Source organism: Coregonus clupeaformis, chromosome 18 (assembly GCF_020615455.1).
Source record: "Coregonus clupeaformis isolate EN_2021a chromosome 18, ASM2061545v1, whole genome shotgun sequence".
Classification (NCBI taxonomy): domain Eukaryota; kingdom Metazoa; phylum Chordata; class Actinopteri; order Salmoniformes; family Salmonidae; genus Coregonus; species Coregonus clupeaformis.
Window position 1 is genome coordinate 54519754 of NC_059209.1, and position 25594 is coordinate 54545347.

Consider the following 25594-nt stretch of genomic DNA (forward strand, 5'->3'; position numbering starts at 1 on the left):
GGTTGAAAATGTGTTTGAAATTCACTGCTTGGCAGAGGGACCTTACAGATAATTGTATGTGTGGGGTACAGAGATTAGATAGTCATTCAAAAATCATGTGAAACACTATTATTGCACACAGAGTGAGTCCATGCAACTTATTATGTGACTTGTTAAGCAATTTTTTTCTCCTGAACTTATTTAGGCTTGCCATAACAAAAGGGTTGAATACTTATTGACTCAAGACATTTCACATTTTCATTTTTAATTAATTGGTAAACATTTTGAAAAACATAATTCCACTTTGACATTATGGGGTAGTGTGTGTAGGCCAGTGACAACAAATATCCATTTTATCCATTTTAAATTCAGGCTGTAATACAACAACATGTGGAAGAAGTCAAGGGGTGTGAATAATTTCAGAAGTTAATATTTTATTGTTCGGTTTCTTGCGTGTGGACACAGCTGTTTAAGTAAACACCCGCTGGAGTGGGCCAGAGGTGGTCACCCAATCTGTGACTGGGGAGGGGAGAGCTCTAAGCCGTGCTTTTGGTTCTCTGTCCCGGTCCGGTTTAATTCTCCCGTCTTATTCCCTGGTTCTGAGGGAAGCAGTGATGTGGTGGGCTCAGTGGACCTGTGGACTGCTGAGGGGTGGAGGCTGTTGTAGGAGTCAGTCTATGTGCCAGGCTGCCTTCATTACTGTGAAACACAGAGAGGTAGACCGAAAGGTAGGCATCAACTCTGCTACACTCAATGTTACGGCAGGAAGAGTTGAGTTTCTTTGATAAATGAAAACAATTTATGAGCTTGAGCATGTGCGTGTGTGCATACAGTGTGTGTGTGTTCCTCACATTTAGCAGTGGCATATTATCCAATAGCTTGGCTTTGTTGTTTCTGTTCTAAGTGTGATATGATCATGCTTCTGTATTTTGTAGTTATATGTTAGTAGTAATAGTACAATTGCAAAACCTGAGGTGTCCTCAGAGTGGCCAAAAACACAATGACAGGCCAGGGTCTCCTCTCAGTTAACTCACAAAGACAATTGTTGTGATCAGCATTATTTGTTTTTCTTCTGAATAGCTTGCACATGTTTAATGGTTGATCAAAAGGCCTGTTGTCCTGTGGTGAGACCTGCCTGTCTGGGTCTGTTTGCTCACAGGGGCTTGTCAGGAGAGGAGTGTCCAAGGACTGAACTCATGTAACACTGACCTGAGACTGAAAACACCATGGCCTGTGTTGCATGGCCCTGACCCACCATGGAAGAGGCATTTGACCAAAGACCTGAGGATGGAATGATGCAGGCAATCTCATCTTAAAATTCTGATCAGCAACAGCAATTTGATAATTAGCAGCTAAATCATTTTTGTAAAGAGTTTGTTTCATAGTCAACAGATACTGTCATGTATTTAACCTTTATTTAACTAAGCAAGTCAGTTAAGAACATGTAGATTTGCTGATGACAAGGGATGCTTTTCAAGCTGGATTAATTTATGCTTGGTTATTCTTGCTAAATTATGGATAATGGGAAATTAACTTGCCATTGCAACCTCAGGAATTATCGGTTGAATGTGTTGGTTGGCTGAAAATGTCAGACAACTCAAATTATTGCAATTATGGTAGAGTGGGCTGCCTGTATTATGCAAAGTGTGTGTGTTGTGTGTGCGCGTGTGCATGCGTGTGTTCATGTGGATGAAGTCACTCTCCTGAGAGTAAACCATGTTGGGGTATCTGTCAGTGCCATAGCAGAACAACACTGTTTATTGATTCAAGCAGGAAGCCTGACAAATTGAAGAGGGTGGACTGTGGTTAAATCATAGGAGGGCAAAAGGTAGCCAGCTGGTTGCACCTGCAGGCTGACAACTCTCCCTCTCACTACCCCATCTCTCTCTCTCTCTCTCTCTCTCTCTCTCTCTCTCTCTCTCTCTCTCTCTCTCTCTCTTTCTGTATCTCCTCATCCCATACAGCTGCTCAGGGAGAGATTTGTGAATCTGAAGCATAGCAGCACCGGTAATCTCTATTTTGTGCTGCTGAATGATGGGAAATGGGAGAAAATGTGGGTTCAGGAATGTATTGGAGAAAACACCCCCTGTTGTTAAAGCAGATGTGAATGAACCAATTCACAGTCACACCTGTTTTTATTTTCTTTCTCACACTTAGAAAAGTGTATGTTGTTGAATATTGTATTTTGCAATGTGTTGTAGTTATGTTTGGTTCTTAAGCGGCTCCAAGTGTGCCCAATTCTGACCAGCAGAGGGAAGTGTCACTCAAGATAAATACCATCCAAATTGTCTGTCCAGTCAATGTTGGAGATGACATGAGCACTCATCCACAGAACATAAAAAGCCTAATAATGCCATATTACAACCTGCAAACATATCATATTTTTTAGATAAGCAGCTGTTTTCTAAAAAGGAGAAAGGTATTGAATGCTATTTATAGTTGTTGCCTCACCTCAAGATAATTGCTTAGGAGTCATTGCATAGTTGTAATAATACCCCAGCACTAATTGAAGTTGTACTGTTATACTCACCCATTCCCTGGGGGTTACATAACATCTAAAGGATTCACTTGCCTTCGCAATGGTTCACTGACTATGGTCCATCCATTAGATTTATTCTAAGGTTTTGGTGTCATATACGCTCTTGTTGTTTTCTATCCTTTTATATTTATAATACCTCTGTTGTTGCCCGTAATGGATACATACATTGAATACATTTTAACCGGACCGATGTATGAATCTTCAATATACAATAACTTCTCTGGAGACGGTTTCCACAGCGACATAATAGTAACAACGATTCCCCGAGAGACGTGAAGCATAAGAAAGGTGGAGCTATGAGGTACTTTCCGCAAATGAGTCATGCATTTTCAAGTACAGTAGGTCGAGGCGCTCGCCTTTATTACAGTAGTATACTCCGTCTATGTAAGTCGCTTTTTACTCTGTGGTTGGGTCCATGGTAAAAGGAATGTTATTGTAGAATATCATACGAAGGAACTATGGATGTACGACCAAGATAGGTTGTCACAGCAGCTATTGACTGTCGTAATCGTATCCTTTACTAATGGTCCACTTTATGGGGATGTACTCCGATGCGCAAAACATCAAATCGGGATACCTCGATGAGATGTTTGATGCTGGAACATGGAAGGTGCGCAATATTTGGGATGGGGTAAAGCTGGAGGTTGGAGAGGACGAAAGCCCGGTGGTCCTTCACAGTTTTACCCATTTGGACCCTGAACTACCACTATTTGAGGTAAGCCAGTGAGCTGTGCGTAAAGAACTCTCCATCAATACTGAGTCAGTAATTATAGGCTCATGTCCTATAGCTAGTGTCACTAAACTGAACATGTGGAGTGTGGTAGTATCCTATTGATTTGACTCTTATCAAAATGTATAACATGTAGGCCTACTGAAGTTCATAGTGATGTTTCAGAGTTTCTATATGGCTGCTATCTGCTGATGTTCAATATTGGCCTTATAGGCATATGGAGAAAGTGTAAAGAAGTACGAATACTTCAGCATATATTATACTATGGGTCTGTACCTTTAACAGTTGTTTTTCACTGAGAAGTTGCCGCAAATAAAGCAATGGGGATGACTAATCAAATTGGTTGGCCTTACATAATGCCTCCTTCGATCAGAGGAGATCAGATGAGGACAAGAGCTTAATTGATACAGTGACTTTGAATGTTGTTAGTTGTTACATCAGATCAAGAATTGGCAGGCAAAACATCTGTAATTCTGGGATAGTGCTTACTGCTTATACAACCCGTGTGTGTGTGTGTGTGTGTGTGTGTGTGTGTGTGTGTGTGTGTGTGTGTGTGTGTGTGTGTGTGCTGTATGTTACCAGTAACACCACCTTCTGGCATGCATGTTTCTAAATATGTTCAATATCCTTCTGAAGAATAAATGCTGCCTTAAGAGTTTCACCAAGCTTGTGAAACTAAAGGCTGGAACTCAAACGCTCCATTGTTATTAAAGACAGTATGTTTCCATCATTTGTACATGTAACAAGCTTAGAGAGGGCAATTCAGTCTCCACTCCTACATGTACTAACCCTCTCTCTCTCTCCTCTAATCTAATCCTCTCCAGTAACACAATTACCTAATGCTTAATCCCCCTCGCCACTACAATCACAGCCATTCTTTTCCTTCAGCTGAGAAAGCATGGTGAATGTACAGTATTGGAATTCAATGGTTCAGTTGTGTACAAAGAAACTCTGTACACTGAAATTAATTTGACACTTCAGCCAATGGCCGTTGATCGCTTTAGTGCCCCTATAGCCCCTGTAATCCCTATACAGTTATACATCCTTGAGCTGAAACTGTGGTCCTTCACAGTTTTACCCATTTGGACCCTGAACTACCACTATTTGAGGTAAGCCAGTGAGCTGTGCGTAAAGAACTCTCCATCAATACTGAGTCAGTAATTATAGGCTCATGTCCTATAGCTAGTGTCACTAAACTGAACATGTGGAGTGTGGTAGTATCCTATTGATTTGACTCTTATCAAAATGTATAACATGTAGGCCTACTGAAGTTCATAGTGATGTTTCAGAGTTTCTATATGGCTGCTATCTGCTGATGTTCAATATTGGCCTTATAGGCATATGGAGAAAGTGTAAAGAAGTACGAATACTTCAGCATATATTATACTATGGGTCTGTACCTTTAACAGTTGTTTTTCACTGAGAAGTTGCCGCAAATAAAGCAATGGGGATGACTAATCAAATTGGTTGGCCTTACATAATGCCTCCTTCGATCAGAGGAGATCAGATGAGGACAAGAGCTTAATTGATACAGTGACTTTGAATGTTGTTAGTTGTTACATCAGATCAAGAATTGGCAGGCAAAACATCTGTAATTCTGGGATAGTGCTTACTGCTTATACAACCCGTGTGTGTGTGTGTGTGTGTGTGTGTGTGTGTGTGTGTGTGTGTGTGTGTGTGTGTGTGTGCTGTATGTTACCAGTAACACCACCTTCTGGCATGCATGTTTCTAAATATGTTCAATATCCTTCTGAAGAATAAATGCTGCCTTAAGAGTTTCACCAAGCTTGTGAAACTAAAGGCTGGAACTCAAACGCTCCATTGTTATTAAAGACAGTATGTTTCCATCATTTGTACATGTAACAAGCTTAGAGAGGGCAATTCAGTCTCCACTCCTACATGTACTAACCCTCTCTCTCTCTCCTCTAATCTAATCCTCTCCAGTAACACAATTACCTAATGCTTAATCCCCTCGCCACTACAATCACAGCCATTCTTTTCCTTCAGCTGAGAAAGCATGGTGAATGTACAGTATTGGAATTCAATGGTTCAGTTGTGTACAAAGAAACTCTGTACACTGAAATTAATTTGACACTTCAGCCAATGGCCGTTGATCGCTTTAGTGCCCCTATAGCCCCTGTAATCCCTATACAGTTATACATCCTTGAGCTGAAACTGTGGTCCTTCACAGTTTTACCCATTTGGACCCTGAACTACCACTATTTGAGGTAAGCTAGTGAGCTGTGCGTAAAGAACTCTCCATCAATACTGAGTCAGTAATTATAGGCTCATGTCCTATAGCTAGTGTCACTAAACTGAACATGTGGGGTGTGGTAGTATCCTAGTGATTTGACTCTTATCAAAATGTATAACATGTAGGCCTACTGAAGTTCATAGTGATGTTTCAGAGTTTCTATATGGCTGCTATCTGCTGATGCTCAATATTGGCCTTATAGGCATATGGGGAAAGTGTAAAGAAGTACGAATACTTCAGCATATATTATACTATGGGTCTGTACCTTTAACAGTTGTTTTTCACTGAGAAGTTGCTGCAAAGAAGCAATGGGGATGACTAATCAAATTGGTTGGCCTTACATAATGCCTCCTTCGATCAGAGGAGATCAGATGAGGACAAGAGCTTAATTGATACAGTGACATTGAATGTTGTTAGTTGTTACATCAGATCAAGAATTGGCAGGCAAAACATCTGTAATTCTGGGATAGTGCTTATACAACCTGTGTGTGTGTGTGTGTGTGTGTGTGTGTGTGTGTGTGTGTGTGTGTGTGTGTGTGTGTGTGTGTGTGTGTGTGTGTGTGTGCTGTATGTTACCAGTAACACCGCCTCCTGGCATGCATGTTTCTAAATATGTTCAATATCCTTCTGAAGAATAAATGCTGCCTTAAGAGTTTCACCAAGCTTGTGAAACTAAAGGCTGGAACTCAAACGCTCCATTGTTATTAAAGACAGTATGTTTCCATCATTTGTACATGTAACAAGCTTAGAGAGGGCAATTCAGTCTCCACTCCTACATGTACTAACCCTCTCTCTCTCTCCTCTAATCTAATCCTCTCCAGTAACACAATTACCTAATGCTTAATCCCCCTCGCCACTACAATCACAGCCATTCTTCTCCTTCAGCTGAGAAAGCATGGTGAATGTACAGTATTGGAATTCAATGGTTCAGTTGTGTACAAAGAAACTCAGTACACTGAAATTAATTTGACACTTCAGCCAATGGCCATTGATCGCTTTAGTGCCCCTATAGCCCCTGTATTCCCTATACAGTTATACATCCTTGAGCTGAAACAGTGGTGTAGTGAGAGTCTGTAGATAACTCGGTCTATCTCAGGAGTGCTGTGTCACAGGCTTGGCATAAGATTGAAACTGTTATAGTCACTCTGTCATCTGAAATATTAAATTACTGATAGTGGTACAACCAAGGGTAGAGAGGAGGAGCCACTTTGTCTTGTGGATGATGTCATCACTCTGTATAAGTGTGTCCTTCCTTTGGCCCTAGTCCATTAGCCATGATGCATAGTCTTCTAGCCAATATATTGTTATGATGATAAAGTACTGCACTTTTATTTCAGTTTTGAGTTTATTAGGGCAATCGAAGTGATTAAACTGGTTATACTTGCACAAATTCTCCTTGGTAAAAGATGGCGGACCAAAATTGAAAAGTGTTATTGTTAATCATGCAATAATTAAAATATTAGGGCTTAGGAATTTAAAGAGTATTTCTACATATGTGGTAGTGAACAAATTGGACATATAATTTGTCAAACAAATAAGTCAATAGCAAATCATATTCTCCCTCTGAATAGTTAATTACATACTTGGTTGTTGTTTTGTGTGTGTTTTGATGTCTATGGGACATTTTCTGCAAAGTTTGTGTAACTTGTGTGGATATTTGTGATTATAGTTAAGATTATGCTCTAGAAAAAATTATCCGAAGCTGTACATGGATGTTTTATGGATGGGATGCATAGTACATAGATGAGAACATGAATATGACCACTCATTGTTGACTTGCATTGACAGAAAAGTTCCCCAATGAAGTTTTCATTCGGACACAGTATTGCATAAAAAGTGAGCTTGCGAAATGGAACCAATTCAAATGTTGCAGTTGTTGTGGTTACAGAGAGGTCCCTGGCCTGCCCATTAAAGGCTAGTTTTCATTCTTTCGTTTTTGATGGTCTTTCCAGTTAGATTTCGCTTTCTGATAAACTGATGAGTCTCCTTTCCTTTCTTCCCTATTAGAGATTTCCCACCATTGTCTAGTATATCGTGTCATCATCACACCCTTGTGGGGTGGCAGGTAGCTTAGTGGTTAAGAGCGTTGTACCAGTAACCGAAAGGTCGCTGGTTCTAATCCCTGAGCCGACTCTGTGAAAAATCTGTCAATGTGCCCTATGAGCAAGGCACTTAACCCTACTTGCTCTGGATAAGAGTGTCTGCTAAATAATACAATTATCATATGAACGAGTACTCACAGATTTAAAAAGGCTTCTGAAATTTCAGACTTGATTTTCCCTTACAAAAATGTCCATTAATTACAATCCACATAATAATTAACATTTCCTGTTGCTGCAGGATTATTTTCCTGCTGTAGCAAACTGGCTCGAATTAAGATCCTACATCTATATATTGTATGTGTGTGATGATTGGCTCTTTTTGTGTTAGAACTACAGAAAAGTGGAATTGAGACCAAAGGTACACTACTAGGGCTTCCCATGCCACCTCTGTCTCTGACTAAGCTATGAATCAGGCAGAGAGGGGATACGACTGGTTAAGGCTAAATGGGGGAAGCTGTTCTCGTTACTTATGCCCTGTTCCTGTGGCTCTCTGGGAGTTTCCTCTTGTTTCCATGGTAACCTGGTGTCTGGAGGCCTCGGAGAGTCCCCTGACTTTTCCGCAGTTGTAAATAGGTCATGTGAGGCACAGCCAGACCACAGGCAACCACAGTTCATCACTGTATACACATACACTGACTACACAAATAGAGTTTTCCATACAAACGTAATGTTATCTAAACCCTTTAATCTACATTTACAGTACGATTATAGTTTCTTTCTTCTTTTCATTCATTCATTATTCAAGACCTGGTGGATCTGAATAGCACTGATTTGAGGCCATGTTCCATGAACATACAGTGGCTTGCGAAAGTATTCACCCCTCTTAGCATGTTTCCTATTTTGTTGCCTTACAACCTGGAATTAAAATTGATTTTTGGGAGGTTTGTATCATTTGATTTACACAACATGCCTACCACTTTGAAGATGCAAAATATGTTTTATTGTGAAACAAACAAGAAATAAGACAAAAAAACAGAAAACTTGAGCATGCATAACTATTCACCCCCCCGTCCAAAGTCAATACTTTGTAGAGCCACCTTTTGCAGCAATTACAGCTGAAAGTCTCTTGGGGTATGTCTCTATAAGCTTGGCACATCTAGCCACTGGGAGCCTCAAGCTCCTTCAAGTTGGATGGGTTCTGCTGGTGGACAGCAATCTTTAAGTTATACCTGTGATGAGGTGGTGTTGAAGGAGTCAGGCGCAGGAGGGGAAATCACAGAATAACAGGCATTAATCCGCAAAATAAAGGTTTATGCAGAAATGCCTCAAACACACTCCAAGACATTTAAATATTTCCCCTTAAACCACTCGAGTGTTGCTTTAGCAGTATGCTTAGGGTCATTGTCCTGCTGGAAAGTGAACCTCCGTCCCAGTCTCAAATCTCTGGAAGACTGAAACAGGTTTCCCTCAAGAATTTCCCTGTCTTTAGCGCCATCCATCATTCCTTAAATTCTGACCAGTTTCCCAGTCCCTGCCGATGGAAAAACATCCCCACATCATGATGCTGCCACCACCATGCTTCACTGTGGGCATGGTGTTCTCGGGGTGATGAGAGGTGTTGGGTTTGCGCCAGACATAGTGTTTTCCTTGATGGCCAAAAAGCTCAATTTTAGTCTCATCTGACCAGAGTACCTTCTTCCATATGTTTAGGGAGTCTCCCACATGCCTTTTGGCGAACACCAAACGTGTTTGCTTATTTTTTTCTTTAAGCGATGGCTTTTTTCTGGCCACTCTTCTGTAAAGCCCAGCTCTGTGGAGTGTACGGCTTAAAGTGGTCCTATGGACAGATACTCCAATCTCAGCTGTGGAGCTTTGCAGCTCCTTCAGGGTTAACTTTGGTCTCTTTGTTGCCTCTCGGATTAATGCCCTCCTTGCCTGGTTCATGAGTTTTGGCAGGTTTGTTGTAGTGCCATATTCTTTCAATTTTTTAATAATGGATTTAATGGTGCTCTGTGGGATGTTCAAAGTTTCTGATATGTTTTTATAACCCTGATCTGTACTTCTCCATAACTTTGTCCCTGACCTGTTTGGAGAGCTCCATGGTCTTCATGGTGCCGCTTGCTTGGTGGTGCCCCTTGCTTAATGGTGTTGCAGACTCTGGGGCCTTTCAGAACAGGTGTATATATACTGAGATCATGTGACAGATCATGTGACACTTAGATTGCGCACAGGTGGGCTTTATTTAACTAATTATGTGAATTCTGAAGGTAATTGGTTGCACCAGATTTTATTTAGGGGCTTCATAGCAAAGGGTGTGAATACATATGCACGCACCACTTTTCCGTTATTTATTTTTTGAAACAAGTTATTTTTTTCATTTCACTTCACCAATTTGGACTATTTTGTGTATGTCCATTACATGAAATCCAAATAAAAATAAATTTAAATTACAGGTTGTAATGCAACAAAATAGGAAAAACGCCAAGGGGGATGAATACTTTTTGCAAGGCACTGTAGAGAGTGAAAGGTTGCCCTTATGTTAAGATCAGGGCTGTGTTCCATTGGATTTAGATTGATAAGCCAGCAGCATTTCTGTGTGGCTCAGCTGATAAGGGCTCCTCTCACTGTCAAGTCCAATGCTTGTGTGCTCAGCCTCTGCCATACAAACATGTAACAACTGATTTGTAACAACATACAGTAAACACTTCTGTTCAAAAATAGGTTGCATCAGTGTTAGTATGAATATAGCACTTGAACTGGAAATTCACCTGCTCCACTCCATGGAAACCAAGCCAAACAGAGCAGCTGTGTGATTGAAGGTGAGAGAGTACAGAGTAGGCTATGACTAACAGCAGATGTATGAGAGAGGCGCTGCTGTATATCTAGCTACTGAAAGGTTCTGATTAATAATGTGTGACAGATACACAAGTAAGGGTGTGACTAATGTCTGTGGCATGCTAGATTACTGTACATACCAGTCCCCCATAGAGGTCGGAAGCCAAAAAGTGATTAAACCGATGTTGCTTGGCTGGGTCAAGTGCCTGGGATGCTCACTGTAAAGTCCTAAAATGTAATGTAAATGTATTCTGCTACATGTAGTGGTTATGTCAGACTGTGTGAGTATAAATGACCGTTACTGTTTACATCATTCTGGGTTGGAGAGCTGGAGAAAAAAACTAATGGTGACAGTACTCAACAACAGTGAACTGTTTTGTGTCCTCTTTCATTGCGCAAGCAGCTTGTGTTAGTTCCTTGTTTGTAAGGCATGTGCTGTGTTGTTGGGCTGTGTATCTATAGCAACCTCTGTTTGCTGCAACAGTATTGTTATTTATGCATATACACCAGTGGAGGCTGCTGAGGGGAGGTCGGCTCATAATAATGGCTGGAATGGAGTCAATGGAATGGTATCAAACACATCAAACACGTGGTTTCTATGTGGTTGATACCATTCCATTGACTCCATTCCAGCCATTATGAGCCGTCCTCCCCTCAGCAGCCTCCACTGATAGACACACACACTAAGTGTGTGTGTGAGTGAGTGAGTGAGGGAGAGAGAGAGAGAGAGCAAAGGCCCGATCTCAATCGTTGTTTGTGTATTTCCTACATTTTGCTGTCTTGTTTTTCCTGTAGAGCTCGACACAGGAGATCGGAGAGGAGGTGGAGAAGGGGGTAATCTTCACCATCACCCTGAGGAAAGTGCAGCTGCACCAGTCGGCTAGTAAGGGGCAGCGATGGCTGGGCGTGGAGACAGACTCTGCTCTCTGCCTGTATGAGACATGTAAAGTACGCACCATTAAGGCTGGCACGCTGGAAAGGCTGGTGGAATACATGGTGTCTGCGTTCAGGGGCAAGGACTCCACCTACGTCACCATCTTCCTCTGCACCTACCGCTCCTTCGCCACCACCAAGCAGGTGCTGGACCTCCTACTCAACAGGTACAGAGACGGTCAGCTATGAAGCTAAAACCACACATTCATGTGTACACACAAACACACTATACACAGTTTACGTGTAAGCTCCCTTTGTACAACGTTGTCCTTCATGTCTTAGGTATGCCAAACTTCAGAACCAACCTGGTATAGACGTACACGGACACACTCAGGAGGACTACACAGAGCTCAGAAAGTAAGCATCTGGGGAGACCAGATTTTTTATGGACAATGATTGCACATGTGTACCACAGGTACTCTTCCCTCTCTGTCATCTGCACGTCTCCTCATTCCCTGCCTCTTCCCTCTGGGTTGTGTCTTGCAGCACTGTGTCGTCCATCCTGGGGGCTTGGCTGGACCAGTACTCAGAGGACTTCTGGAGTCCTCCACAGTATAGCTGTCTACACCACCTGATGTCCTACCTGCACCAACACTTCCCTGGCTCTGACCTGGAGCGCCGTGCACTCAACCTGTTGGACCTCTTCCACCACAGGCATCGGTGTGAGCCGGACCTTGATGGTGAGAGCCAGTATAGGGTTAAACTGGTGCTTGTCTGTGTCTCAGAGATATCAGGGATGATGGGGATGCTGATGCTTATTAAGGGCTGTGGTGAACTGGTAATGTAGACGGTCATTTAGGCAGTCTGATTATTAGCTCATCTGTGTTTTCTTTACAGTGGAGCACATTGGCTGTCCTTTCGCCACGCAGGAAGAGAGTGTCTTTGAGGATGAGCTTCCTGCCCTGAACTTACTTTCCTTTGACCCCATCATGGTTGCCGAGCAGTTCACACTCATGGATGCGGTGAGACATTCCCCTCTTAACTTCAACTTACTGCTCGATTTCAAGTTACTTGAATTTCAACTGCTTTGTGCTCACCCTTACTTACCCTTACATTCTCTCTCCCTCCCCCCTGACCTCACCATGTAGGATCTGTTCAAGAAGGTGGTCCCCTACCACTGCCTGGGGGGCATCTGGTCCCAGCGGGATAAGAAGGGGAAGGAGCACCTGGCCCCCACCATTCGGGCCACAGTGGCTCAGTTCAACTGTGTCACCAACTGTGTCATCAGCACCTGCCTGAGCAACCCCTGTCTGAAGCCCACACAGCGGGCCAGACTGGTGGAGCACTGGATAGAGGTGGCCAGGGTAAGGCATTAGACCCACTCTCTGGCTCAATCACTCAACAGTTAGTTTCAGTTGTAGGTCATTGGTCATGTCTGTTTTTCTTTCTGTTGTGTGTAGGAATGTCGGATCCTCAAGAACTTCTCGTCTCTGCGAGCTATCCTCTCTGCCCTGCAGTGTAACTCTCTCCACCGACTCAAGAGGACCTGGGATGAGGTGTCCAGGTGAGACAGGGGATCAGCGACAGAGGGGTAACAGTTGGATGGGGTGGAGGGTTTACTATTAGATTATAAATTGAACCAGGGGTTTTTCATGGTCAAGTTCCCCAACCACCAAGAAAAACATAATTAGTGACATGGGTCTATGGTTGGGTTGATGGTAGAGGTTAAAATGTAATTGTTATTTTGAGTTTTTTTGCAGTTTAGGTTTGTCTTTGCCACTGAGATGTCAGGTTCATCTTTTGACCTATTTGACTTATTCTGCCAACAGAGAGAATTTCCGCACCTTCCGTGAGCTGTCAGAAATCTTCTCAGATGACAACAACTACTCTCTAAGCCGAGAGCTGCTGGTCAAGGTGGGTCAAAGATCATAGGGAAAAACGTGGATGTAGAGGCGATTGTGTGCATAAATGACCTGAAGGTTACTCAGCACCTAGTAGATCTTTTAGGTTATGAACAGCATTTAAAAACAGGATGTGGTTGTGTCAAACGTGGGTTTTGACAACTAAGTAGTTGACAGGAAATATGGCTGGCTGACCCATTACTGCTCTATTGGCCCTCATCTCTATCTCTAGAGCTGGGTCTCCATAGCAACTTGAAAATAAATAGACAAACTAGCTAAAACCTTGTCTCATCTCAGTTGCTAGCTCATTTATCATGAGTTGTACAACACAGTATAGAATCTTACCTTGTAGTGTTCTCTCTAAAATGTATCAGATCCACCAGTGCAAGTATCAGTGTGTTTGTGTTTCGAGAGGACTTGATATGTGTAACCGCATGCCTGGAGAAGAAGAGCGTGTCACCAGCGTTGTAGGCTGTGGCAGTAGTCATTAATATTTTACTCTTTCAACATGAGTCTCAGTGCTTCTACCAGGACTAGAGGCAGATCAGATTCTCTTTGATGAAGCCCACAGAGGATTAGATAGCGAACAACATGTTCAGTTATATCTGAATCCTCCAAGATAAACATATTTAGTCTGCTCACCTGAATACATTCCTGCACAAAGAAATAGGAAGTGCCCTCGCCATTGTTATGCCTATTTAGCATAAGTTACTCTTTAACTGCCAGCATATTCTTTCACTGGTGAAATTGTGAAATTGCTTTGATGTCATACGAAGCAATTATGATTGGAAAAAGCAGAGGTTTTCTCCAAAACGTATGGCTATCCTAGGCTATTAGACGTGTATATGAATTGGCCCTAACATTGAAGCCTGGGGTGCTTGCCGACGTACTTATACATTGGCTGTGAATTGACGGAGGAAACCTGTGCCTTCTCAGAGGAAATCCCTGCTGACGTCATAGGCAGTTGGCAGGTACAGATAAGAGCCCACCCTAATGATGCATGAGCCTGTAAGGGATATCCCAAGGCGTTGTCCTGCTTACCTCTGCTCCCACTTACCACTACTGCTCTATCTACAGTTGAAGTCGGAAGTTTACATACACCTTAGCCAAATACATTTAAACTCAGTTTTTCACAATTTCTGACATTTAATCCTAGTAAAAATTCCCTCTCTCAGGTCAGTTAGGATCACCACTTTATTTTAAGAATGTGAAATGTCAGAATAATAGTAGAGAGAATGATTTATTTCAGCTTTTATTTCTTTCATCAAATTCCCAGTGGGTCAGAAGTTTACATACACTCAATTAGTATTTGGCAGCATTGCCTTTAAATTGTTTAACTTGGGTCAAACGTTTCGGGTAGCCTTCCACAAGCTTCCCACAATAAGTTGTGTGAATTTTGGCCCATTCCTCCTGACAGAGCTGGTGTAACTGAGTCAGGTTTGTAGGCCTCCTTGCTCGCACACGCCATTTCAGTTCTGCCCACACATTTTCTATAGGATTGAGGTCAGGGCTTTGTGATGGCCACTCCAATACCTTGACTATGTTGTCCTTAAGCCATTTTGCCACAACTTTGGAAGTATGCTTGGGGTCATTGTCTATTTGGAAGACCCATTTGCGACCAAGCTTTAACTTCCTGACTGATGTCTTGAGATGTTGCTTCAATATATCCACATAATTGTCCTTCCTCATGATGCCATCTATTTTGTGAAGTGAACCAGTCCCTCCTGCAGAAAAGCACCCCCACAGCATGATGCTGCCACCCCCATGCTTCACGGTTGGGATGGTGTTCTTCGGCTTGCAAGTCCCTCCCTTTTTCCTCCAAACATAACGATGGTCATTATGGCCAAACAGTTATATTTTTGTTTCATCAGACCAGAGGACATTTCTCCAAAAAGTACGATCTTTGTCCCCATGTGCAGTTGCAAACCGTAGTCTGGCTTTTTAATGGCGGTTTTGGAGCAGTGGCTTCTTCCTTGCTGAGCGGCCTTTCAGGTTATGTCGATATGACTCGTTTTACTGTGGATATAGATACTTTTGTACCTGTTTCCTGCAGCATCTTCACAAGGTCCTTTGCTGTTGTTCTGGGATTGATTTGCAATTTTCGCACCAAAGTACGTTCATCTCTAGGAGACAGAACGCGTCTCCTTCCTGAGCGGTATGACGGCTGCGTGGTCCCATGGTGTTTATACTTGCGTACTATTGTTTGTAGAGATCAACGTGGTACCTTCAGGCGTTTGGAAATTGATCCCAAGGATGAACCAGGTCTACAATTTTTTTTCTGAGGTCTTGGCTGATTTCTTTTCATTTTTCCATGATGTCAAGCAAAGAGTCACTGAGTTTGAAGGTAGGCCTTGAAATACATCCACAGGTACACCTCCAATTGACTCAAATGATGTCAATTAGCCTATCAGAAGCTTCTAAAGCCATGACATCATTTCCTGGAATTTTCCGAGCAGTTTAAAGGCACAGTCAATTTAGGGAATGTAACTTCTGACCCACTGGAATTGTGATACAGTGAATTATAAGTGAAATAATCTGTCTGTAAACAATTGTTGGAAAGATTACTTGTGTCATGCACAAAGTAGATGTCCTAACCGACTTGCCAAAACTATAGTTTGCTAACAAGAAACTTGTGGAGTGGTTAAAAAACGAGTTTTAATGACTCCAACCTAAGTGTATGTAAACTTCCAACTTCGACTGTATATGTCCAACCAAACCAGGCCTGTGTAGGATTGCAAGCTCTGATTACATAAGGTGAAGAATCCCTCTGGTTTGCATCAGTCACAGAAACGTGAGAGCTAACTCAGCAGTGCCCATACTGCACCCTCTCATACATTTGTGAATTAGTTAAGCCCCGTCTACTCTTCTGAAATTGTAATCATGGCCATTACCAGTTGTTTCCTATCTGGTTTTTGCACTGTTCTAGGCAATTTTGTAAAACCAGATTCTCCTCTCTCTCTCTCTGCAGGAGGGCACCTCCAAATTTGCCACCCTGGAGATGAACCCTAAACGAGCACAGAGGAGACACCAACAGCAGAGAGACTTGGTGAGTCTATATGTTTTTTTTAAACATGAAATACCAATGTCAACCACTTTATGCTGTTATTGTGTTCATAGCGCCATCTAGCGGTAATATGAGTGATATTGCTCCTGTGGTCACTGCCCTCTCATAACTCCTCTCTCTGACTCTGTCTCTGTCCCAGGGGGTGATGCAGGGGACCATTCCTTACCTGGGCACCTTCCTCACTGACCTGGTCATGATGGACACGGCTATGAAAGACTTCACAGAGGTGAGAGTCTATCTCTAGCTATCTCTGGATCCTGTAGCCTCTTCAGTCTACTTGTTTAGTCTGTTTATAGCAACATGAAAAGATGCCCACATCTTATTGTTATTTGTTCTCTATTCCAGAGTGGACTCATCAACTTTGAGAAGCGACGAAAGGTAAATTCAATTCATATGTGCCTCTAATAAATAGGTGTTGATAAACAGGGAGACACCCCGCCATTATGGTTGTGACCCATCAGAGGTGACTGGCAGAGACTCACCCCCCCCCCTCTCTCTCTCTGCAGGAGTTTGAGGTGATAGCTCAGATTAAGCTGCTGCAGCTGGCGTCCAACAACTACAGTTTCACCCAGGACAGCCTCTTCAGGGATTGGTTCTCAGAAGTGGAGAGACTCAGTGAGGCAGAGAGGTGAGGAGAGGCCTAAGGATTTTGATGAAATGTAAATTAAAATAATGAAATGTATATGGGCATACAGTGTTGTCATTTCCATGTCTTTTGTTCACAGCTACACTCTGTCCTGTGAGATTGAACCGCTGTCAGAGTCCGCCAGCAACACTCTCAGAGCCAAGAAGAACGGGGGCATCATGAAACGCTGGAGCGAGTAAGTCCCATATTGTATAAACAACTTTTCACACTATCCCTAAATGTATTATATACTGAACATAAATATAAACGCAACATGTAAAGTGTTGGTCCCATGTTTCATGAGCTGAAATAAAATATCACAGAAATGTTCCACACACACAAAAAGCTTATTTCTCTCAAATGTTGTACACACATTTGTTTACATCCCTGGTAGTGAGCATTTCTCCTTTGCCAAGATAATTAATCCACCTGACAGGTGTGGCATATCAAGAAGCTGATGAAACAGCATGATCATTACACAGGTGCAGTTTTGTCACACAACACAATGCCACAGATGTGTCAAGTTTTGAGGGAGTGTGCAATTGGCATGCTGATTGCACTAATGTCCACCAGAGCTGTTACCAGTTAATTGAATGTTCATTTCTCTACCATAAACCGCCTCCAACGTCGTTTTAGAGAATTTCGCAGTACGTCCAACTGGCCTCACAACCCCAGACCAAGTGTAACCATGCCAGCCCAGGACCTTCACATCTGGCTTCTTCACCTGCGGGATCGTCTGAGACCAGCCATCCGGACAGCTGATGAAACTGTGGGTTTGCACAACCGAAAAATTTCTGCACAAACTGTCAAAAATGGTCTCAGGAAGCTCATCTGTGTGCTCGTTGTCCTCACCAGGGTCTTGACCTGACTGCAGTTCGGCGTCGTAACCGACTTTCAGTGGGCAAATGCTCACCTTTAATGGCCACTGGCATGCTGTAGAAGTGTGCTCTTCACGGATGAATGCCAGTTTCAACTGTACTGGGTAGATGGCAGACAGCATGTATGGCGTCATGTGGGCGAGCGGTTTGCTGATGTTAATGTTGTGAACAGAGTACCCCATGGTGGCGGTGGGGTTATGGTATGGGCAGGCAGGCATAAGCTACAGACATCGAACACAATTGCATTTGATCAATGGCAATTTGAATGCACAGAGATACCGTGATGAGATCCTGAGGCCCATTGTCGTGCAATTCATCCGCAGCCATCACCTCATTTTTTAGCATGATACTGCACGGCCCCATGTCGCAAGGATCTTTGTACACAATTCCTGGAAGCTGAAAATGTCCCAGTTTTTGCATGTTTGGGATGCTATGGATCGACATGTACAACAGCGTGTTCCAGTTCCCGCCAATATCCAGCAACTTCACAGCCATTGAAGAGGAGTGGGACAACATTCCCCAGGCCACAATCAACAGCCTGATCAACTCTATGCGAAGTAGATGTGTCACGCAGCATGAGGCAAATGGTGGTCACACCAGATACTGACTGGTTTTCTGATGCACACCCCTACCTTTTTTTAAAGGTATCTGTGACTAACAAATGCGTATCTGCATTCCCAGTCATGTGAAATCCAGAGATTAGGGCCTAATTATTTTTATTTCAATTGTATGATTTCCTTATATGAACTGTAACTCAGTAAAATCTTAGAAATTGTTGCATGTTGCGTTTATATTTTTGTTCAGTGTAGTTGACATTTTTATTTTTAGCATACATCCTTACCCGGTGTGTTTTCCATTGTGTACAGTCTGATGTTTTTAGAGGCCCCATTCTCATACATCTCTGTGTTTTCCTCCATCTCCAGTCGCCAGTTAACTGAGGCCAGCTGCAGCAGTGCAGGAAGCTCCCACTCCAAGTCGTTTGACCAGTCCCACTTCAGGCCGTACCAGGGAGGGGGAGTTGATAGTGGGGACACCCTCAGCGTCACCTCAGCCGGCTCCAGCGGCTCTGACCTGGAGGATATCAACGCCAGCTTCCTGTCCGACTCACCGGACGCCCACGAGAGAAAAGTGAGGAGAACAATCCCACCAGATGCAGAGGCATCTCATCATGCCACACACATCCATCTTGATTTTTTTTCTGAGATACTGAAATTACAGCATCGCTGCAGCAATTTCAGTCCAGACATCATCATGTCTTTGAATTAATCTTCTATAATGATTAAGGGCCATGAGACTTATGTACTTACTTTACCGGTCTGACTTTTGGCTAACTGTGGCTCTGATTCCTGCTATAGACCTCTACATCCTCAGTAAAACATTCCATCTCTGCTTTGGGGAAAGAGTGCCAGACTCCTGATCCCAACTTCACGGTACTTCCACTCACCAGCCTTTTCTTTCTAACCCTCTCACTCTAACACTAGGGGTTTTCTTATTTTCTAACCTCCTTTCTCACTACCGTCTCATCATCACAGACATTACTTCTCAGCTTCTCATCCTCATCATCTTCATACATACGACTCATACCTTCACATTTCACATTTTATTTGTTTATTGCCGCATGCCACTCTGCAACAGAAGCTTGTTCTGTGGATTGTAAATGGTTGTAATCAATCTCTCTATCTCTTTCTCTAGTTTTGGGAGTCCACTTCCCTGTCATCTCTAGACACATCAGGGATGGGTTCTGGTTCAGGCTCCAGCAGCGCTTCGTCCTCCTCTGTGTCCTCCTCCACTCCTCTCCCAGGCGCCTCCCGCTCCCACAAGCGCTCAGTCTCAGCCGTATCCTGCTACTCCACCCTTTCCCTGCCCCGCTACAACCAGCAGGTGGATGACTGCTGCATCATCAGAGTCAGCCTGGACGTGGACAACGGCAACATGTACAAGAGCATCCTGGTAAGACAAAGGAGGAGGAGCAGGAGAGAGTTATTATAGATTGATAGATCCATTTCTTGTGAAATGTTTTTGTTGTGGAAAATTAATTGTTAGCAGAGAGCGGTTGATTCAATTAACAATGTCTGAGCCAGAGAAGAGATTTCAGGCAAATCAGTTTTAAATGTCAATTAAAAATGTATTCTTTATCTCCTGGTGCAGGTGACCAGTCAGGACAAGATGCCAGCAGTCATCAGGAAGGCCATGGTGAAACACAACCTGGAGCAAGAGAAAGCTGAGGACTATGAGCTGATGCAGAAAATCTCTGAAGAAAAAGGTAATATAATAATTTACCAAAAAAAGATGTTAAAGGCCCAGTGCAGTCAAAAACGTGATTTTCCTGTGTTTTATATATATCTCCACAATATGAGGTTGAAATAATACTGTGAAATTGTGAAAATGATAATAATGGCCATTTAGTGTAAGAGCTGGTTGAAAATAAAATTTCTGCCTGTTTTGGTGGGATGGAGTTTTGGCCTGCCTGGTGACATCAGTTAATCGATCAATAGAAAAAGAGTTCCAAACTGCTCTGCCAATAACAGCTGGTTTTCTGTTTTCCACCTCCCCACTCAGACCACTCCCAGACAGTCCTAGCAAAAATCTTCCTTGAGAAATGTCTCTTTGCTAAGAAGCTTTTTTTGTTTCTTTTTGACCATTTTAATTGAAAACGATCACAGTACTTAATTGCTATCCATTCTTAAGAAACAAAATATGATTTTCTTGCGAACTTCTCAAATATCTTCTTACAAATCTTCTTCAGATGTTTGTTGCTAGGCAACCGTTTTAGCTTGCAATCTAGCTAGCAATGGCAATCATGTTAGCATATTTCTTACTGAGATTACTGTTCTAAAACATGTTCTTGGGTTTAAAATAATCAATACTGAAACTTTCAGATGAAGTTTGTGAGTGAATTAAACATGTTCAATTGCTTTTATGAGCTTTTTCTCTCACTGCCTTGAGTTTAAGACAAGGGTTTAGCTATCTTGGAATTAAGAACATTTCCAATAACTTTATTTTCAAGAATCTAATTTCTTCTTAACTTTTTGCTTAAGGAGAAACATAAGAAATAGCGCAAGAAAATGTCCAATAACCTTTTTGAGGAATAGCAACTTTGCTTAACTTTCTTCTTAAATCTACAATTAAGGAACAAATGGTAGTTAAGAAGAAATGTCTTCTTAAGAAGGTTTTTTGAATCTGGGCCCTGGTCCCTAAGACCTCGACTCAACCTGCTGAGCTACCGTTCAGGTTACACTTCAATAAAAAATCCTAACTACATTGTAAGTACAGTGTTCAGTAGAGGTCGGTGTTTGAAAGCAGCTTGGAATCGAAGAAAGCACTGGAACCACGGCGAAATCAGTGGGATCTCGATTTTTGCAAAGCACGGTTAGAAAAATCCTGTGATAAAAAACTTTGGACGTCGTTGATCACATGATGATGTTACTTTGAAATGAGCATCAGACATTGTGTCAGATCAATAGTGCCACAGATAGAACAATGAGACAGATATTTCACAGGATGTATAAATGTGAAGCATCCGCTTGGCGTTTCCATTCACTACCAAATATGGTAGTGAGAGGAAGCCCAGTGGCCGGCAGTGGGAGAAGATGGAACGAGATGGATTTTGGCCGACATTCTGCTAATTTTCTCATCGATTAAACATTTAATCTCAATACAGTTTTCAGTTCCCAAAACTAAAATATGTAACGAACAGAGTGGACTAAGTTTTGTAGACTTTACCCTTTGCCAAAGTTTTAAAAAATTGCATTGTTTAGGAGTGCAAAGGCGAATTGAGTTATTGCACACGCGCACTTCAAAGTAGGCGTTCCCTAACTGAAATATGCAAATTTATGCTAGAACGCACCAATAGGATCTCGCTTACTCATGCTTGGCTCTGCCTACCTCCTTGCTTGTTCTGCCCACTATGACTCATTTGTTCCCGTTTGAAACTAAGGGCTGTGGTCTATCTTGGTTTAGTTATAAAAAATCTTTGATAGTGCTTTGAAAACTGCATCGGAGCTCCGGTATCAATCGACCCATTACGACAGAAATGATTTGATATTGAGATAAAAACGTCTGCATTGGACTTTTTCATATTTCGTTGTCACCCATATAATACTTTTCATTATCATTCAAACAGTTTGTCATTAATAGTATATCAATTTGTTGTTCTTACAACTGCCACTCTTATCCATCCATCTTGTATAGTGTGCTAACTTATTCATTACTTACCTGGAAAACAAATGTTTTTACTAACAATATATACACCTCTCCTCTCACCCTATAGAGCTGCGGATCCCAGACAATGCCAACGTTTTCTATGCCATGAACTCTACCGCCAACTATGACTTTGTGCTGAAGAAACGTAGCTTGGCCAAGACAGGCCGGGTCAAGAGTGTAGCCAGCTCTACGCTGCCCCGCATGAAGCAGAAGGGCCAGAAAATTGCCAAAGGGTTCTTCTGAGGGCGAGTGTCCCAGCTCTCTGTCAGTCTGCTGTATTAAGGCCCTCTAAATCCACCATAACTAAAGGATCTGAGAACTACACTAGAGATGGAGCCTAGTGTAAAACAAGAACTGTCTGCATGCATCATAAGCAGGCAGCAAAGCAGGAGAAGCACTTACCGGTATCAACACAATTGTGTCCAGACCAGGACTCTCCAGACAAGCCTGAAACGACTGATGTCTTCTTGGCTCAGGCCTTGATTATTGGGAGCTTAACAATGTGTTGTCCCTAGCCCTTCGTGCCTGAGTTTGTGTCAATGGTGTTTACAGATATATGTGGAATATCTGGTCATGTTACACACTCTCTGACTCTGTGATGATAAGAGGGGTGTTAGTAAATATAGTTAACAGGAGCGCAAGGAAGGAACGTACAGAAAACAAAAGTGGCCTGGTGTGCTATCCCGGTGTGATTAGATGGAGAGGTGGTCTTTTGTAAGTTTGAAGAGTTTACTGCAGACGCTGCTATATTGAATATAGGTCAAAGTCTGTGCCCATTTCAGAGAAAACAAGGTGTGAGTAGTGTACACTCTATTAAGAGCAGCCAAGAGACATCTTGTTATATTGAATTATAACCCCTATAAGGAAGAAGGATGTAGCAATGGGGCTCAATATGCTCAAAATAAACATTTGAAAGATTACTGAGAGTTAGGTGTAAAAGAAGACAAAAACAGAGGCGTGATAGAGATACAGTATTAGGGTATAAAAAAATACCCAGCTTCACAATATAATATCAGCATTACTTTGCAATGGTTTGACGATGTTCCCATTACAGTTAGGCTATTGCTTTAGTTGTTTTTGCCAACCTTTACTTTGCTACGGGGCTGCTGCTAAATGTACATTTTCTAAAGGTCAATTATTCACCTTCATTTTTTCTAAACTTTTTGGGGTGAAGACAAGCATGACTTTGGGACTTTCATACGACTGGTCCCAACCCCCTTAAATTGCTTTTTAAATATGTGTCCTTTCCTTGATGACCATGATAGGACCATAGAGATGAGTAATAGCAATATGGTGGAAACTCCCCAATGATGTTAACTATCCATGGCCTAGAATAGTTATTTTTTGGGAGGACATACATAGCATAATGATTGGTTATCTCTGCTGTGCTGTGCTGTGTCACTGGGGGCATTCAATTAATGCCCCAGCCTGCCCCGAGTGAACTGGGTTAGCGTTGATTGCATTAGCTTTGTAACCGGGCTGCCTCCCAGGCGTGAGCCATGTGCCCCGTTTTGGTCAATGGCGAAGTCGGCTCTAAACAAAAGTGACGTAGGTTAAGCACGTGGTTTAATTAGTAGGATTCTGTGTTTTCACATGCAGAATGATTGCTTTTGATAAAAAGGCTTTATCTGCCTTCCCAATGAAAACTAATTTGAAAATTCAAACATATATTTTATGGAAAAGAGATGTTGTATGTTTCTGAACGATGCATCATGCTGCCTTGTTGACAACATGACCGAGTGGCGCAGATTACAGTTCAATTTGAGAAGGGCGCTCCTCCCTTACCGCTTTTGCCCGTTCACGTCATGGGCCATAGCCTGGTGCACTTAATCAAACTCCCTCACTGTGATTTGCTCCCTTACACTGTGATTGGGTCTTTGTCGATCACTCTGATTGGCTCCCTTCTATGCAGAGCACTGTGAACACACATTCTCTCTCTGTCTCGCTCTCCATTATGACACAATTAAAGGGGAAACCTCAACCGTGACGGAGAATAGATAAGAGCTCCATGTGGTGGTAGAAAATATTTCAGGTCGTGGAGAAAAGGTGGCAACTGGTTTACCCCTCCCTATATGTGCCAAAGAGATGAGTTAGGTGGGTGAGGGAGGATGAGGGGGGGTGTCTGTGACTCTCAAAATACAATATTTGTTTCATTCTAAGAACCTCAGATACACTGTTCAAGCCTAGGTGGCTGTGTGGTTATTACTGGTTACCCTTGGAGAAACCGGACCACTTTCCTGAATAGTAAAAGTAACTCATTTGACTCTTGACATTTGAAATGGTTCAGTATATTTTATGCTTTACATAACTTTCTGTGTTTACTACCACTTGATTGATCCCTGGTTGTTTTGTGGTGTTATTCATAATTTACATAATTTGCTTGCTTTGCTTTACCTGGAATGACTGGTCCTCCTCTGCATATTAATTTGGCAGTATCTGTTGGCATTGCCATTATCATAGAGTTAAAACCTTCATATGTATTTGCAGTGTCTTGTCTCATGCTTTTCTATTCTTAATTATTTAAGAACTTAAAATATTAAGATGTCATATGGAATTGTCTTTGTTTATGTATTTGTTGACCTGGCATTATTTATTGGTTTGTACAGAGATTTTGCTATGCATTGTACATTATTTCCTCTCTTACATATTTATAGATTAATATATACTCATGTATATACAAATAAACACTTAAGTTTACAAAAGTAAATACTCACTAATTTCACTCATTGTTTTGGTGTAATTTAGTTCAAGTCAGGTGAGAAGATGGCTCCTTCCTTGGCAGATGTAATAGGAATCCTCACCCCTGGTATAAACAGATCAACAGTTTGATGCCCTCATACAGCCTACACAATAAATTACAACAATTGAAGAATATTCACAGGAAAACATATATGATGAACATAGGCTACAGTATCTTATCCCTGGGATGTCCCTACTCCATTGAAGTTTACATTTGAAATTGTTCAGGTAAGGGTTAAGGTTAGGGGTTAAGGGTAGGGATGTCCCGAGGATCCGTATCCCAGATGTCATAACAAATGGTTAGTGTTATTTTCAATAAGGCACTTAGTAATACATTTGGACAAAAACCTGTCAAATTCCAGCTTGAAGAAGATGGGGATTATTATATGATTGGGTCGGAGGTTAGTACATTCTTTGGTTATAGTATTTTTTAAGATTTGTAATTTAGTGTTATTTCGCTATAGTAACGTTAGCTTGCTACATTTTTCCTGCGTTTGTTTGCTAATTAACGTTACTGGTAACAGCTAATTAGGCTACTGTCGATAAAACAGCAATAACAGCTGCTGCCCTCACTGCTTACATTCTCAATTTGGCATTTTTTTTATTTTTAGGTAAGAAATTGCCTGTTTTGCATGTTATTTTGGCATTAATATGTGTCACATATCAGTTTGCAAACAATGTAAAAACAAAAAAACAATACAAACATGGTCTCTTTTTTGCTTTCTTGAGGAAGGCAACTCTAAAATGCAGGTGTTTCAGCCTAGCTCTCTGCTTTCTGTGGTGGTGGGGCAGCCAGCGGAAAATACGGAGCGTAGGGGTTGGTAATGTTCTCTAGTTGCGCCGTGATTGGCTCAGTGTTCTGTCACTCATGGGGACACTATGTCACTGCCAAATCTAAGGGTAGAGCTTGAAAATTCAAGCCCCTTGGGTGC

General features: G+C 42.1%; 1 protein-coding gene across 3 annotated transcripts; it reads left to right on the forward strand.

Annotated features, from left to right (window-relative positions):
• Positions 1–593: 593 nt before the first annotated feature.
• LOC121550239 (ral guanine nucleotide dissociation stimulator) lies at positions 594–24645 on the forward strand. Of its 3 annotated transcripts, none has more exons than XM_041862410.2 (18): positions 594–707; positions 11175–11479; positions 11595–11669; positions 11799–11992; positions 12150–12274; positions 12401–12616; positions 12713–12816; positions 13082–13166; positions 16122–16199; positions 16357–16443; positions 16563–16595; positions 16724–16845; positions 16943–17038; positions 18644–18848; positions 19076–19150; positions 19413–19670; positions 19869–19983; positions 21991–24645. In XM_041862410.2, exons 1-18 carry the CDS (start codon positions 594–596, stop codon positions 22164–22166), a joined length of 2463 nt encoding a protein of 820 aa, XP_041718344.2. In that variant the 3' UTR covers positions 22167–24645. The 3 variants fall into 3 exon arrangements, with proteins under 3 accessions (XP_041718344.2, XP_041718343.2, XP_041718342.2); XM_041862408.2 differs by lacking the exon at positions 594–707 and adding an exon at positions 2905–3233; XM_041862409.2 differs by lacking the exons at positions 594–707; positions 19076–19150 and adding an exon at positions 2904–3233.
• The last annotated feature ends 949 nt before the right edge of the window (positions 24646–25594 follow it).

Bases quoted from the DNA above. Each gene is read 5' to 3' on its own strand.
- LOC121550239 (XM_041862408.2), top strand. From the start codon at position 3,042: ATGGTCCACTTTATGGGGATGTACTCCGATGCGCAAAACATCAAATCG. The intron at 12,817-13,081 runs GTGAGACAGGGG...TTCTGCCAACAG, and splicing joins ACCTGGGATGAGGTGTCCAG to AGAGAATTTCCGCACCTTCC. The intron at 13,167-16,121 runs GTGGGTCAAAGA...CTCTCTCTGCAG, and splicing joins GCCGAGAGCTGCTGGTCAAG to GAGGGCACCTCCAAATTTGC.